This window comes from Pieris napi, chromosome 10 (genome assembly GCF_905475465.1).
Source record: "Pieris napi chromosome 10, ilPieNapi1.2, whole genome shotgun sequence".
NCBI lineage: Eukaryota > Metazoa > Arthropoda > Insecta > Lepidoptera > Pieridae > Pieris > Pieris napi.
The window spans coordinates 4,676,961-4,693,582 of record NC_062243.1 but is presented as its reverse complement, the minus strand read 5'-3'; the positions used below and the strand labels follow the sequence as shown (position 1 = coordinate 4,693,582).

Below are 16,622 nucleotides of genomic sequence, written 5' to 3'. Positions count from 1 at the left end.
AGCTGTCTGTGCCTGATGATGTCAATGTTTGACTCAAAGTAATGCCCAAGAAGGTATGCCAGTTTCTTCACGATGTTTTCCTTCACTTACAAGCGAGTTAAATGCGCATATAGACAGAAAGTCCATTGGTGCCATCTTTAACCAGATCAGAATAAAATTAATACAATTTAGTAATATCATTTTTATCAGATTATATATGAAGCTATTTATAATTTTTATTCATGTTATTATCAAAACATATCTTATGAGATATATAAAGCTAAATACGTAGCTTTAATAAGAATAAATTTTCTGCTCCATAAGGAATTGTTGGATATTTTTTTGTTATTCTAATAAGTATGACACAACACTTTTTATTTCTTATAAATTTTATCTTGATTTCTGATAAGTAAAACTATATTTTAATTATTATATCCTGGTTTTTATAATGCCGATCTATAACTAACTAGACAAACGGACAGTGAGGATAATGGTTATCTGCTAGAAGATTCAGGATAAAAAAAATGTACGAGCAGACAACAAGTATTATAAAAACCCATATATGAGTAAAAGGTAAAATTTTAAAAACATTTATACTTTTACCGACCATTACCAAGGTTAAGTACCTAACTGAATTGTTGTTGTGTGTAGTTAACTTAATTGTATTGTTTTTAAACCACAATTATTTATTAAGGTTGTTTAATTTTCCTACACAACGTTTAAAATATGTAATATAAATTACGTACCTTTTCACGTACTGAACTGCCAAAAACTTCTTAATTAGGTTTCAATAACTAAACAAATTAAACTTTCTCAAACTTTTTCGAAGTGTGGACAATTTATTTAATATCTCATAATAGTGATAAACAAGTGGCGGCGACAAAGCTTAATAATTATTCGTAATATTGTTAAGAATAATCTGTGATTATGATTTTATAAAAGCATTATTTTTTTAAAAATTCCAAGAGAAAATATCAATACAGAGAGACGTACATGCCGTCTCACTTCAGAAATAGCACTGAAAACTGATCCAACCACGCGGCAATATTCAGACAGAAACAGGACATTCTGTTGCTGCCCTCGCACAATCTATTGGCGGATTTAGCAAACTACAACATTTCCATTGAATCTCTAAAACGCATTCTAATAATCGCTAATTTAAAACCAGCAATGAAATACAAACAGTAAATTTTAATCACAAATAAAGAATTACATATAAAGGAAAGAATAACTATAAACCATAAAGGAACATAAATCAGATAAGATCGTCCATCTCACAAAGGCTAGTATTTAACTTTTTCTGCAACTTTTCAAAAGCTCTTTTTGCTTACATATAAAGATTATATCTTATATATCAAGGTTCTAGTCTTCTTATTTTAAATCTTCTTTCTACGTCGCAGTAGAAAAAGGCGATACGTGAATATTGTTTAATGGATCTTGTGACGTATTTCTTCATTCAACTACTGTATGTTTATGTGATATGAAGCATGGTTTTAAATATAATTAACACAACTGTATGAAGCCTATAACGATATTGCCTGGTCCTGTCCACATTATAAAAGATCCCGTGGCTAAGTTTTCGTAAAAAGACATGACCTTGCCTTGATTATCCCACTTAATTTATAATTGATTCATCCCTATAGTGGCTTGTAATAGTTTTAAAACTTCAATGGTGTTGGAGAAACACCAGAAAACCTGTATACAGCCCTGCGATTCTGTAACTCACTTCACGAACTCACACAGCGGTTTTCGCATCGGCGGTCTCTCTCAAATCAGTCGTGAAGCAGTCATTTTATGATTTGGTATTCTGATAAACAATAAAGTACAAGCTCCCACCTTTTCAGAATGCCAAATCATAAAATGACTGCTTCACGACTGATTTGAGAGCGACCGCCGACGCGAAAACCGCTGTGTGAGTTCGTGAAGTGAGTTACAGAATCGCAGGGCTGTACTGTGTAGTGTACTGTGTAATATATTTATTTAGGTCAAATTAATAAAAAAATATTTGTTCAAACATCAAATCATAATGTTTTACCATAATTTAACTACGATACATTATAATTTTAAAAAAATTCATTCATTCATTTGCAACATCAAATTGCTAAATAAATACTTTCTTACACTTAATTATGAAAAATAATCCGTCTATCCTGACTAAAGACTCATCTGTCTCTTTTCATCACATAGTAAACACAATTTGAAAGAAGGAGACGAAAAGTATCCGAGAATTTGCGCTTGTGATGTACTTCATAAAATTGTTACATGGCAAGGACAGTAATTTGGCAGTACTTCAGTACCTTAGCTTTAATGTACCTGATGGGTACGTCAGAAAGCGACATCGTTCGCCGTTACCTCATGTGCCCACAGCTAGGACTAACCTTCTGAAAAGGGCACATATGATTTGGTGTATTAATTTAGTTAACGAATTGCATAGGTTAACGGACCTTTTTCATTGTCCGTTGAGGGAACTGGCAGAAGTTTTATTATTTGTTAGTAGTTAGTTAGTTTCTTGTATTTTTTATTATGTAATTTTATTTTTTCTAATTAATTTTGAATGTTTGCTTTCTTAGAGTCGTCTGTAAATTTTATTTACTTATTGTTCACTCTTGTTGCAATTTAGGGTCGCCTGTTAGGGGTGTTTTTATAAATAAAAATGTTTTCGATACGTTTGATGTGCGCCATCTTTTGACAAATACTGAAATTATTTAGTACTTAGAAGGTTCACTATGAATGGATTTTCGGGTGAACTTAATATCAAATAGTTTCCATCAAGAGTAAGCTGTAAAGCTTAAAAACCTTTTATTATTATTTCCCATGTGAAAAATGGTTTCCGTAAAACATCATACATTGCCACTTATTTTATTTGGCCCGTAAGAGCGTTTTAGTTGGATTTTTATTTGATGTTGGTAGTTAATAAAATTATTTATTACACACACCAAAATGGCGACGGTAGTACCAATTTCAGCCGCCGGCCAAGAAAAATATGTTGCACTGTACTATAGCCCACGTTTTAAGAAGATTGAAGGTGTTTAATTAAACAAATACATAGAAAGCCAACATTTTATTTCATCAGTTCCACCGTACACAAGTACACAATGAACAATAACTAGACGTTTTGTAAATACACCATAAGTGTATTACATAATAATGTCAATAAATAAGCTATTACTTAGTAATATAGGAGTAATGTTAAATATACAAAGGTACATTTTAAATGGGACACGGGACAATTTTTATACTATTGTTTTGTCGTAATATATTTAAACCCATATTTATAAATATAAATATCGGTTTCATAACTTAGTCAATAATTTTTTATAGGAATAAACGGTAAACAGTGTAAATGCCCCGTTGTAACTGGAGCACTTATAGTCTCTTTTCATCACATCGAAAATACATTTTGACAGAAAGAGACAAAAATGTTTCCAACTAGACCGATTTAGTTTTTATGAATAACAGGGTTAATAGAAAATAAAGTGACATATCGGTTTTATAATTTCTATATAGATATTACAGTTTGTTACATTATGTATTAAATTCATAGAGTATAAATTAGTGATATATACAAATTTAGATATCATTAGTTTAATGTTAAAAATTTGCTATATGTTCAACATAGTACATTACGTTCTTATATGGCAAATTATGGCATACTTATTGTCACTTATGCGTTAGTTGGTTTATCTAAGGTTTCTGTATGGGACAACAGATGGCGCTTAATCAGTTTTAAAACCCTTTTATATAACAATTAACACGCCTTAAATCATTGAGTGTAACCCTTAAAGCTTTAATTTATATCGCCCTTTAAGTTTAAATCTACTTATACGAATTGTTTATAACAGCAATAAATATTGTAGGATGTAGTTGCAAGTCATATAATTATAGTTTTCACGTTTTATTGTTAATACCTAAACACGGCTAGGAACAAACATCAGTCCTTTAAAAAGGTTAATAGAAAAAGGTTTTAATGTCATATTGTGAAGAAATGTGCAACTAAAGAAGAAGTTTAATTTTAAATTCAAGTTTCGTGCAAATTGTCAATTATTAAAAATATAGTTACGTCACAGACAACATAAAAACGCACTTAAACTACATAATACTTAAAATACATTCGTATATATTTGCCCCGTTTAACTAATGCATCTAATTACATTACTATACATATAATTGTAGTCTGGATAGGAACACCTAATATCAAAGCATGATTTCTATGACTACTAAATCATACAAAAATAAATGGACATATTTCCCACCTTTTACACACTATCTAGTAGATTACATAGAAATCTTGCCAAACACAAATAAATAAAGCTTACGTAGAGAGAAGAATAAATAAAGCTAATAGAAGGCACGAAACATAAGCAAAACAATAAATTAGTAAGGATCCGATTACGTCAAATTTAAATAGATCTAGCTTATATTAAATAAATAAAATCTTAAGGCACTGCATAAGGTACCAAAACGAATTACGTACGTATAAGTACGTCAGATTAGAGCCATGGAATGTCTAGTTACATACGAAAATGAATACTGTTTTGCGTCAAGAAAGACCTATTATACATTGAAGATAAATAATCTAACTGCTATCTACAAGAACTAACATAAGCGCATACATACTTCTGCATTATGCAGAATAACAATACGGACACAATTTACAAATACTTAAACTAAATCCACGTTTTAATGAAATACAGTCGTTACAAATGCGTTCGTCAGAGCGATACGTTATGGTAAATGTATTTCACTATGCGTGATATAAACGTCAAAGATAAAAATCTTTTAGGAAACTGTCTAATAAATATTCTGATAGTTAATACAATCCAGATATTTACAGCAGTATATACAGTTATATACAGCGCGTCCTGCGCGCATTCGCTAGCGATATTTGTATGATGATGGTAGAACAAAATCGCCAATATTGTATAAAGCATTTGCATACCAGTGTACGCCTTTCGATAATTCATTGGACTTACTCCAACTCGACATCCATCGAAGAGGAGCCATGGCAGCATGAGCTAACGAGTGACTATTGACTATCGCATAACATGACGCTAAAGCATCATCAACTATAATCGTCCCAGCCTTCGTGAGTGGCGCATAAACACCTCTTCTAGTGACAATTCTCGTTTTAATAACTCTAGAAGGTCGCATAACAGGTCCTTGCCCTCTTGTTAATAGGACGTCGCCTATTTCAACATCAGCTGCGAAGACTTCTCTCCATCCGTCAGCTGAGGCTAATAGGAGTAAATGTGACCGGGTTGTGGTGATGGTGACACCATTTTCCGCGGTGACTTCGATAAAGCTTTTAGTCGCATTTGGATCTCGGTCGATGAAGGTAATAACCTGGAAAGATGTATTGTACCATTAGATACAAGTTTACGCTCTAATTATCTACTATTTAATTTGCACCAATTCTAGTAGAAAATTACCAGAGAATTTGTGTTTAAAAGTACTAGTTTTGTCAACAAAATCTAAAGAGCAATAAAACTATGAATGACACTTCTTTGAACGGGTATTAAAAACAGACATATTACTTTTTAATTCACATTGTTTGAGACTTAAGGCTGAATTAAATACATCCATTGTTAAAAATCATAATTTTTTAAAACATAACAGTAAAGATGTGTCAGCCGGTAAGCCTAATCTCTTAATCACTTTAGCTACAAGTTTTACAGGTACAGGTATTTCAGTAGTGTGATTATTAAACACTTGACTAAAATTTGATGAGAGTTACTCCTAGTTACTAGTTAGAAGTTTTTATGATAACCTACCATTATTAACTTTGTAAATTAATATAAATAATATTTTTTTTATAGAACAGAAGGCAAAGGGACTCTCATCTTATGTTAAGTCGCCGCCCATGGACAGTCTCAATGCCAAAAGGCTCGCGAGTTTACGGCTTTTATTATAATTTCTTTGGAACAATTAGGATCTAATTCTTAACTCAAAGTTACAGATACTAACTTCTATGGTCAAGAAAATGTATTGCGGTTTAATAGTAAAACTTGCAGCGGTGGATGAACCTACCTACCTTTATTTTGAAAATAGAATGCGTGTTAGCCATTGATAATTTTTACATATAGAGACTGTATAAAGAGCGTAACATAATTATAATCTATATTTGTATTATCTGTGGTATCATAATATTTAAATGTTCATTACCTCTGAATAAATCGCTTTGCCGCTATCATCAGCAGCCAATATTCGCTCTCCTAGTTGCAACGTGCTTATGTCTCTTGGACCAGCTTCCGTGTGGACCATTGCCCCAGATGGGAAGCACCCAGCGCCCGTTCCAACTGAAGATTCTGAAATAGGAAAAGAGTAATTTAATTTCTAATTATAAAAAAAAAATTCAACTTTGAATATGATTGAAATAAAAACTAGACATGTGTACGGTTTAAGTTACGCTTATTTCTTAAAAAAATGTTTTTATATGCTGAGAATTCATTTCTGAAATATATTTAAATTACTGTCTCACTCTCTTAATAAGTAACCTCTACAAATGTACAAAAAATAAAATTCAAGGGATGTTTATGCTGAATAGAGAGTTGAGTTTCATATAGACATATATTATTAGTATATTAATCTATGTACACCTGAGGTCGTAGGTTCAATACCCGATTGTGCACCAATATACTTTCTTTCTATGTGCGCATTTAACTCACTTGTATGGTGAAGGATAAAGTCGTGAGGAAATCAACACGCCGTAGACCCAAAAAAGTCGACGGCGTGTGTCATAGTCAGAACACATACTTGAATATTCGAAAAAAATAAACGATCACGAACAGTAGAGTAATCTGAGGCCCAGACCTTAAAAGGTTGTAGCGCCACTGGTTTGTTATTAAACCAAATAAATTTATAATTGAATTGATTGAATATGGCAACATTATTACTTTAGAAAAAATCTGTTCTCACGCAAGTAGAATTGAACGCAATAAAATCAAGACAAAGCATAAAATCGTGCAAACGTATATTGCGATTTAACTGTGTACATATTATCCCTTTAAGGATAACGAGATTTCTATACGCTCGTAATTAAAATCCGATAAGATGCAAAACAAAAGGGCCTTTTATTCACAGGCCGAGGGTTACATTCGTGGCTAAACTATTTGTATCTCATACAGGTAAGGCTTTTGTATAGTTACCAACGAACGGATAAACCTGTGATTCTCTGCCTCACGTGAAAGGTATTTCAAGGAAATATTATCCTAAGCAAATTTAAGAAAGATAAAAAATTACAATTCATTTGTTCTGTAAAAAACTAAAGTCATATTTAATTTTGTTTGTTATTCGGTAATGTATTTAAAATCCTCAGCCAGCTTAAACTGTACCTTCCTAATCCAGGTACAAAAAAGTGTAACGTGCAAATAAATGGCATCAGGAGATAAGTGAAATTGGATAGATTTAACGGAAGAAATACAAAATTTTTACTACGAGTATAGATACTTTCTATAGCAATTACACGGTATAGCGCACAGTGGCGGTGGATTATCGCAAAGGTAATAGCATCTTTGCGCGGGCTCGTTAAAATTTGATTTGTTGTGTAACCGAGCGATAAATTCGAGCGATCCTTGTCCACAAACGGACCCCACCATATCACATTACACAATAACCGCACAAATTAGATTTCGTTTAAAGTCAAACTTTCATTGTCAAATGCTGTTTGTTGTTCGGTGAACATATTGGGCGCGTGAATAAAAGGTGTCGGCGGCTTTGCCTTTTTTGCACATCCGTGCATCTTTTGTTAGAGATATATAAATCATTATGTATATAAAGCGAGCAGTGTATATCTAAAACTTCTTACAGTAAAATTGTAATTCATGAATCGTATACAACATTCATAACGACTTGATAGAAAACTCAAGAGAAGTTAGATCTACCTAAGAACCGTAGCTCAAATGTTCTAGGTCCAAGGGTGTCTCGACCCTTAACAAACATTCTTTATTTCAGTAGGTACCTACTTTGATTTATTCCCGACTTAATTCACTTTAATTCGAATATTACAGTGGCGTGACACAAGTTAGGTTGATGGTGCGATAAGCGAGGTTCACGGGGTGCGGGGCCGGCGGGGCGAGCGCTCCGAGTGGCCGCGGCGACCCCGCCCCCCGCAGACCACCGGGAGAGCTAGGCGGCGCCCGCGCACCGGCCGTGCCACACGTGACCACTCCTCGACATCTCAACATTTTCCACGCGCATACTATTAATCGTCGTGACCAGGAATCATTTTAATTAAACCCTACCTAAACCTAGTTTCTTTAATGCCATTTCAGAACTTGTAAATAAAATAGTACTATCGTAATATGAAGGGTAAGTTCTGGCAAAGGAGTTCATTATAAAACGTAAAATAGTATTTAAATACAGTAAAGTACATAGAGCAGTACTATTTTTAAACAAAACCACACCTCTAGAGGCACCGGGACTAATTATATACCTATTTCATAAAAATACCAACATGTAGCCTATTATGAATGCTATTTATTATACTTTCATATATTACAACAATGTGCGTTTGCCCCAAGCGATGCTGTCGGATCGAAGAAGCTGATTTATATCGTAATACCCAGCAATTAGTTGACTTAAACCCATGCAAATGTGTGAGTCATACAATGCATGCATTCCTTTAAATTATACGAAAGTATCTCAACTTCAATTTATAAATTAAACATAACATAATCTCCCGCAGCGAAACATCTAGTTAATAGAAACGCAATAGCAACTGGCAAGTCATGTTCGAGTGAAGAATTTTCAATGTATTTTCCTTTATCTCTTGGAACGAATTATTGTAGACGTTTAATATTTAATGTTACTCTGATATATATATATCACAGATTAGAGGGTAGTTATATTTTTGATGTCTCTACTGTGTTTGAGGGTGGCGTGAATTTTAAAGTAGCAAGTTCTAGGCATAAGAAATATGTACTGAAAATTGAAAACACCAGACTAAGAACGCTCTAACACTCAATATCTTTAATTCTAGTATAGTCCAGCATCAACAACTACCATTCCCCGCTTGATCTCGCAGCTTAATAGTTTTCTCGACTCTTCGCAGGAGAACGACCTATTATTGAAGCGTATGGGATAATATACTGTGACTTAAAACGACCTTAGAGAAGATCAATGCAAAAGGTTTTCTGGTCTGGTCTGAAAAATACTTTTTATATAATGTATGATAGTTAAAATGTGGCCTATATAAGCTGTATATAAATACAATTTTTATATACAGTAAAAATGTAAAAGTGAGTATTACATTCCACCGGACGAAATTATTTTATAACAGATATGGCTTGTTACGACAAAGGTAAGTGAAAATTACCGTTCTAATATGAGCTGTATTATATGACCGATTATCATAACTTACTGAGATATTGCTGGCAACGTTATGACATTGAATAATATAGTAAGCGATTCATTAAACGCCGATAGTGGTAAATTGAGTGAAGATTTTATATGAATTTAATGGAAATTGGTGTTCAGCGCACATTTATTGCCATAATCAGAATCATCTCGGTCAGTTTATAGGGCATTGAACTCACTTGTTATGGCTTCCTTGAGGTTCTAAGGGAATTTCAACATTGGCTTTATCGGTTACATGTATGAGTTTTTACTAAACCTAAATATCTCGGCTATAGAATGAAGCTACGTAGATCTACCGCAAGAATTGTTCAGTGAATTAAAATGTGAAAAATTGTTGGGTATTAATACTTTTTTATAGTCGATATTTTTTAATTCAAAATACTTGTCATCGAGATTTGGCAATATTAGCCATAGATGTGCTTTAATCTTTCTTAAGTGTTTAGTCATTGATAAAAATACAAAACGTATTTAAGAAAGCATTTTAACAGATAATCCTGATCCGTCAAAACGGTAATTGCTGTGTTTAATTTTTTATATCTAACCGCAATCAATTACTTCTATTTCTACGATTTTTAGATGCAAATTTAAAAATGTCCAAACTATTTAAATAATTTAAAGAACTAATGAGAAAATTATGAATCCCGATTACGTGCATGTTAAATACTCTATGACACGCTATATTCAGTGACCTACGGAGGTGGAAATTGAAGTCAAGTTCGTGCGTTGAGTTACTCGTAAGGAAAATATGAATGGAACGAAAAAAGTGAATGAAATATGAAGTGATAGTGTGGGAACAGGCGGCCACAGCCTTCCGGGATGTGGTGTCAAGTGTCGCGTGCACGGTCGGCCGAACATCGTGCAGTCGCAACAAACTTAGCTAAATTAATTAAAGCCTTTATGTTTTGTACGTATTTCTTACTCATTTTCATTTAATCAAAAACTACTTTTAAAGCCATTTTGTTTCCTTGTGTTTCCATTCGATTTTAGCTGTGTCCATAAACCACATAAAATAATTAAATTTTCAATATATCTGTACGAGCCAAGGCACACTCAGGCATTCTTAGTTTTATAAGCGGTTGCTTAAATCGTGGAGTTACGCCCTGAAAGTATAGCCAGACGTAGGCACTCTCTTCGACGGTTACATTGCATTCATTCGTTACATAGCAATTAACATTTCATTATTTCGCTTATTGTTGTACGCGAGTGGTTAATATAGGGTAAAACTAAAATTTTCTATTATTTAAAGCACCCCGATGACCCAGTAACCGTATATTACAAATCTCCACCCTGACCTACGTATGAATAGATAGTCGGTATATAGGCTTTTAATTATGCTGTTTAATTTACGAAACTTCCATTATATCGTGGCAAGATAATTCGTTGGGTATCTATGGTATTCATTCAATTCCTATTTTGGAAAATGATTAATGATCCGTTTATTTATTTCATTTTATTCCAAGAAAATAAACACAAAATTAAGCTACTCGTTACATTACGAGATATTTCACGATCAAATGTGAATTTATTGGACTTTTACCCATGAAACCACTTTATTTCTAACACAAAACTCAGATAAAGTAGAACGGATTTTATCTAAATTTATATGAAATACACTTTGAAATCAAAAACAATTAAAATTCTCGAAACTTGATTCATGATGCCGACAAGTCCCAAAAATGTTCGCCCATTAGTCAGACGTTACAGTGTTTTCGCATTAATTGATTCCCCTGCGATTAGTCTAGATCACTCGTCCTTCACGCCAGTCTGCCTCGTGACCTGCCTTAGTCACGCCCCATTTGCACCTCCTTTATAACCATAGTCATCAAATTGTATTCTTAGAACCCCATTTTTGTATTGTATTAAATGTTTCCATGCTTATTATAAAAATGCAGAGAAGCTTAAAAAGTTTTATTCAACTTAATCACGACATTTAACGGAACTTATATAGGTTTACGACTGTAGTCGTATAAGTTTTATTTGCTAATTTAAATCTAAAGAAATAGTTAAACTATAAAATAGACCTTCCGTTTCACAATATTCTATGGATTTATTCGATCAAAATACAGAGTACCACTGAACTTGGGGTAAGAGCTTGTAAGCGCGTTGATATCTTTTATACGACATGTGCAGCGTGCTCACACAAAATATTGACCGCGTCCTGTCACTAAATATACAACGTATTTAATAACAGAAAAAATATGCAACCAATGAAAATCAATTAATTGAACATGGAATAAAAACGGTGTATATTTTATTGGCGGTCGAATGATGGAGTGCTGTGCTCCACGATATCGCGTCACGCGGCCAAGACTGGTTCAGTGATCATGGACATTACACGCCTCCAGACGCATCATGACGCCTTTTTATTTTCGATTACTTTGTAAATACTCATAATGCCAGTTATAAATAATTCATTGGCTTTGATTTTTTATTCTTAAATAAACAGTTACAAACTTCCGCATATTTAAAATATATTAGTATGAATTAAACACTTGTTTAAAAAATGTTTTTACACAAGTGAGGTGAGTGAGTGAGTGAGTGAACCTAATGATAGACAAAAATGGTTATTGAACCTTGGCCTCGGCTATAAGCTAGAACGTACATCATATGTTCTTGTATTATAAATGTTACAAAAGTCTACAACCTGTCTTAGTAAAAATGAAACCATATCCATTAAAACTCACTCACGTGTATTTAAGAAAGTGAGTCTATTTTACGCACTATAAATCATACGGATATTTTAATAAACATTGCGTATTATAGCAATACCAGGAAACCATTTCTCTCACCGACTTAACACAAACAAAACATGCTTTACACATTGATCACAAAGCAATTGGTTTATTTTAATCCATATTTGCCTAAACCAAGTGTTAGAAAGTGGACAGGATGAAACGCACATTGCTTTTATCTAAAACACATACACATAAATTGTTGTTTCTCTCATCGTTATGTTTCACATACTTATAACTATAGTAGCCATTGAATCACCGGCATAATTATAGAAGTGGGGGATTGGCTGCGATGCGGCTGAGTGTGAGGAGGATGTAAATATGATTTTTTTAATGTGCGACAAGGAGGGTGCGTTAACAAGAGGCTTGTTCGTCCGTTTGATCGACACCGCCTGAGAGCGGGCGCGGGAAGCTTTCCGAGATGCATTCTTCTTGTGATGCTCAACTATATATTTGGCCCTTGAGACCCGACCATTATTGCCATATTTATGTACCGACATTTCAATAAATGATTGGCTAATTAAAGTATGTATATGATGATAGCAACAATGATTATACAACATATTGAAATACAATCTTAATTAGAGATTATCTCTAAACCTAGGTATTGGTTATTTAAAGGTAAATTTAATAAACCTACCTGTTTTAACAGAGCAGTGTATATAGGAGCGGCTCTCATAAAACACCCAGTCGAAGCCAGCTTCAACCGCCAGTCGGGCAAGCATGCCGTACTTGCTTCTGTCTCTATCGCTGGTGGTGAGGTCCACAGCTCGCCCTTCGTAGTGCAGCGAGTTGTCAACATGAGAGTTTTCTTCATCCCATCCCTCAATCACCCGCAACCGGACCCCAGGCCATTGGTTCATCACGCTGATGGCTAAAGTATTCAACTTCTCTTTGCAGCGCTGTAAATTATAAACACTGTATATTACTTATTGGTTTATTTCTATAGATAAGTGATATAAAAAGTGTTGAGATTTTTTTAATTTATATGTTTTAATACTCTTATATAAAGAACAGAATAATTTATTTTTGAATTCTTAGTAAAAATAAAAGGCGTCAGATCTTTTATACGTAGAATACCAATTTAAAATATTTTGGAATGTCCAAGAAATTTACAGTCGAACAGCGTCCTAAGCTGTTGGGAAATATTTACACAGTAATTCGTAATAAAAGCTTTCAAGTATGTTTTAACCTCAATGGAAGAAAAACAATTTGAAGCTATAAAGACACGCGAAGCCTTTTGTTTGCACTAAAGAAAATACCAATAGACGTGCTAACAAATTGAGAAACGTAACCGCCCGAGACGGAACGCGCAGGATGTCAAGCATTTTGTCGTGAAGAAATAAATCAAATTAAAACACGCCGCACAAAGGGATCGACACGATTTTGTTTGTGAAATATCTCAGGGAGACAAATAAAGGAAATGTCAAAATATTTGTAAAGAAACGCAGACAATACGCATGCACCGCACGCTAGCTTTGTACCGCGACATCAACTCACTCTATGCAGATTTCATAGTGAAAAAATTGTGAGATTGACGTAACGAATCGAAGCCATGGGTGCCTTGGCATCGGCTGCATTCAATATAACAGATATTTTCAAGCACCGTATATAATTACTTCTACGAACGCTCCAAACATTCACTTACTAAAGAGTTGTGAGGAATTTAAAAAGATTTCGAGTCTGAATGTTTGAGACACAAATCACTAATTTTATACGGATTTCGTAAGACACTTTGAGTGTCATCTACTCTGCATCGAATACCGACTCGTTATAATACAACTAGTTTATAGATACCCACCAATTAATGCTATAACTTGAGATATCCTCTTATTACATATGGTTCTAGAAAAACCGGTCTAGTGACATTAGAGTTTGGGTAAGGTCCTAAAGTCATTTCTAAAACCTGCAACCGCTGCTGACGATTTAAATTTTACATAAGGAAAAGTTATTGATACGTAAACCGGATGAATTCAGTACGGTTTTCAGTAATACAGTCATTATGATATGAATAAACGCGGCATCTACGAATCCCGGTGGGATGTTCAATGTTTACCGTGCAGACGTCTCGAGCAACCACACTAAAACAATCGAATGCTAAATGTATACTCAAACATTGCGTGCATTTTAACGTGGGAACATCACAGTGGCGCAATTAGCCTCTCACACTCAGCTTTTCAACAGCTTTTAAACTGATTAAGCCGTAAGGAATGTCCGTCACAACTTTCTTTGGTTTGAGTATATATATATACATACATATATGTATATTTAAAAAAAAATCTGTGGCGCTACAACAACAAATCTAATAGACAAGTAGGTGATCAGCCTCCAGTGCCTTACACACGCCGTCGACTTTTTGGATCTAAGACATGTCGGTTTCCTCACGATATTTTCGAGCAAATGTTAAATGCGCACATAAAAAGAAAGTCCATTGGTGCACGGGGATCGAACCTACGACCTCAGGTATGAGAGTCGCACGCTGAAGCCACTAGGCCAACTCTGCACTGAGTATATGTACGTTATTAAATTCAATGAGAAGTCGACGTGACATGCCGGGCGGGCTATTATAAATTCATTATGCATATTTTTAGTAAACAAGCTGTCGATCACAATGCTTGCTCCCAGCGGGATGTCTGCCTCCGACACCTCACCCTCCTCTGTGCCCTGGTATCGGTAACGTTAAAACCAGTTCGTACAAAAGTCGATTTGCGAATTAAGAACATATCAAAGCATCATAAAGGATTAATTTAATTAAAAATAACAGGCGTATCGAATACCTAGTAACACTAAGGCCACGTTTGGAGCGCAGGCTACCTGAACCGGTGGCGAAACACTCACGAACGCATAATGAAGGCCGCCCGATGGAATTGAGGCAAAAATCGAGCAAAAAGATAACAGATCATCATACTGAAATAGGTGCAGTAGCTTACAGATTACTTATATACCTGTTGTATATGCAGAAATTGGAAGGAAATCTCTGTTCACAATGAAAGCCATTAAATGGCCGCTTCTATCATGGCCATAACAATATATTAAGATAATTAAACGGCTCTTTACATTCCTTAACACGTCGTTTTTTGTACAAGGGTAGCAGTCGAAAAGAACCGACCAATAGTGACTGGTTTATTTTTTTTTTCGATTTGGAAACCACAACAAATAGTTCAGGGTTAGTTTTATAGCAACCGTTAATTTGTTTCGAATGCATTTTATCTTGCCTCACCTTTTTAAGATGAATTTCTATGAACAGCCGAGGCAGTACGTTAAACCTATTAACGGAATGTTAATAACTTCTAATGAAAATTCTAGTAATCTTTTCAGTTATTCAAAATCAGTTTCGATGCAATAGGTATCCATTAAAAAAAATATTTCATAATATCGCAGAAATCTCCTTATTTTTTATTTTATCTCCTTAAATATCCTTATTTTATATTTTAAGTAATGTTATTATTATTAATTACTTAAGATGTCACGTGGAACATGGTGTAATGGTTGCAGCCCCTTACAAACGTTGTGTAAAAAAACGTGGCGATTAAAAAGAGTGGCGGAGAGTTTATTGCCAGTTCTTCTCTACCGTTCTACGCCCTTGATTTGAGAACTGGCACTAAAAGTAAAGTTACAAGCATTTCATATTTCATATACATTTCTTTTTTTTTGACGATCATAAATGTACATTGTTAGTTACCTTTAGTTTAATTACCTACCTATATGATTAAATGATTTTTTATTTTGATTTATTCTATGAGATATCAAAATCGACAACAAATCAACTCGTTTCATAAATACAGTCCATTACTGATTCTCTATACATACTGAACAAATGTTTGTCAGTAAATACGTCCTAGTGTGACACTGGTTGTCGAACACGTCATAAATATGCAGTGAGGATCAGCTGTGTTATGTTTAATACCTTCGATGTTTGTCCTCGAAAAACATCGCCCTGTTTCAAAACGGTTGTCAGTACCCGGCATTAGATGCGTTACTAATTAATCGTAACCACCTTCCTAACTATTCTCCTTAGTTAGGGTTTGTAATGTAAAAATATGTTTATTATGGAACATAAAATACATGTATCACTTATTCCACGTCATTAAATTTGAATTTGTAGGCATCCCTACTCATCGGCAAAGAAGACAGAGGGTGTAGGCTGTAGAGGGTGTAGGCAAGGGTTGCTCATCATCACTAATCATCACAGATACAGCCTGCCTTTGGGCGAACGTATTATTTATGGCATGTCAAGTCCTATGTCTGTTTTTTTTAATATACTGGAAATAAATTTCCAATCTTACTCTGGAATAATTGAGCATTAGATCCGTTATAGAATTTTTAAAAACGGACTAATTTTTATTTTATTACAAACATGCAAAAATATAAATGTTTCCTTTTAATAATATTAGTACTTTACGTGCATTTACACATTCAATTAAGTTTTATGAAACCAAACGTTTGGTAAAATGTATTGCCAAGAGATCGCTTTGTAAACCTTTTTTGAAACACGACACTTCTATGTTTTTTTGATGTAATGATACAGTTTCATTCAATCCAAGCATCCATCTCTAA

General features: G+C 34.1%; 1 protein-coding gene across 1 annotated transcript in view; it reads right to left on the bottom strand.

Annotated features, from left to right (window-relative positions):
• Positions 1-3,025: 3,025 nt before the first annotated feature.
• The window catches only part of LOC125053203 (indian hedgehog B protein), a 33,228-nt gene continuing 19,631 nt past the window's right edge, over positions 3,026-16,622 (bottom strand). The window contains exons 2-4 of the mRNA XM_047654450.1: positions 12,706-12,967; positions 6,142-6,284; positions 3,026-5,322 (exon numbers count right to left, since the gene is read on the bottom strand). Coding sequence (XP_047510406.1) covers positions 4,855-5,322; positions 6,142-6,284; positions 12,706-12,967 — 873 coding nt within the window. The 3' untranslated portion in view covers positions 3,026-4,854. The remainder of the gene's footprint in view (positions 5,323-6,141; positions 6,285-12,705; positions 12,968-16,622) is intronic.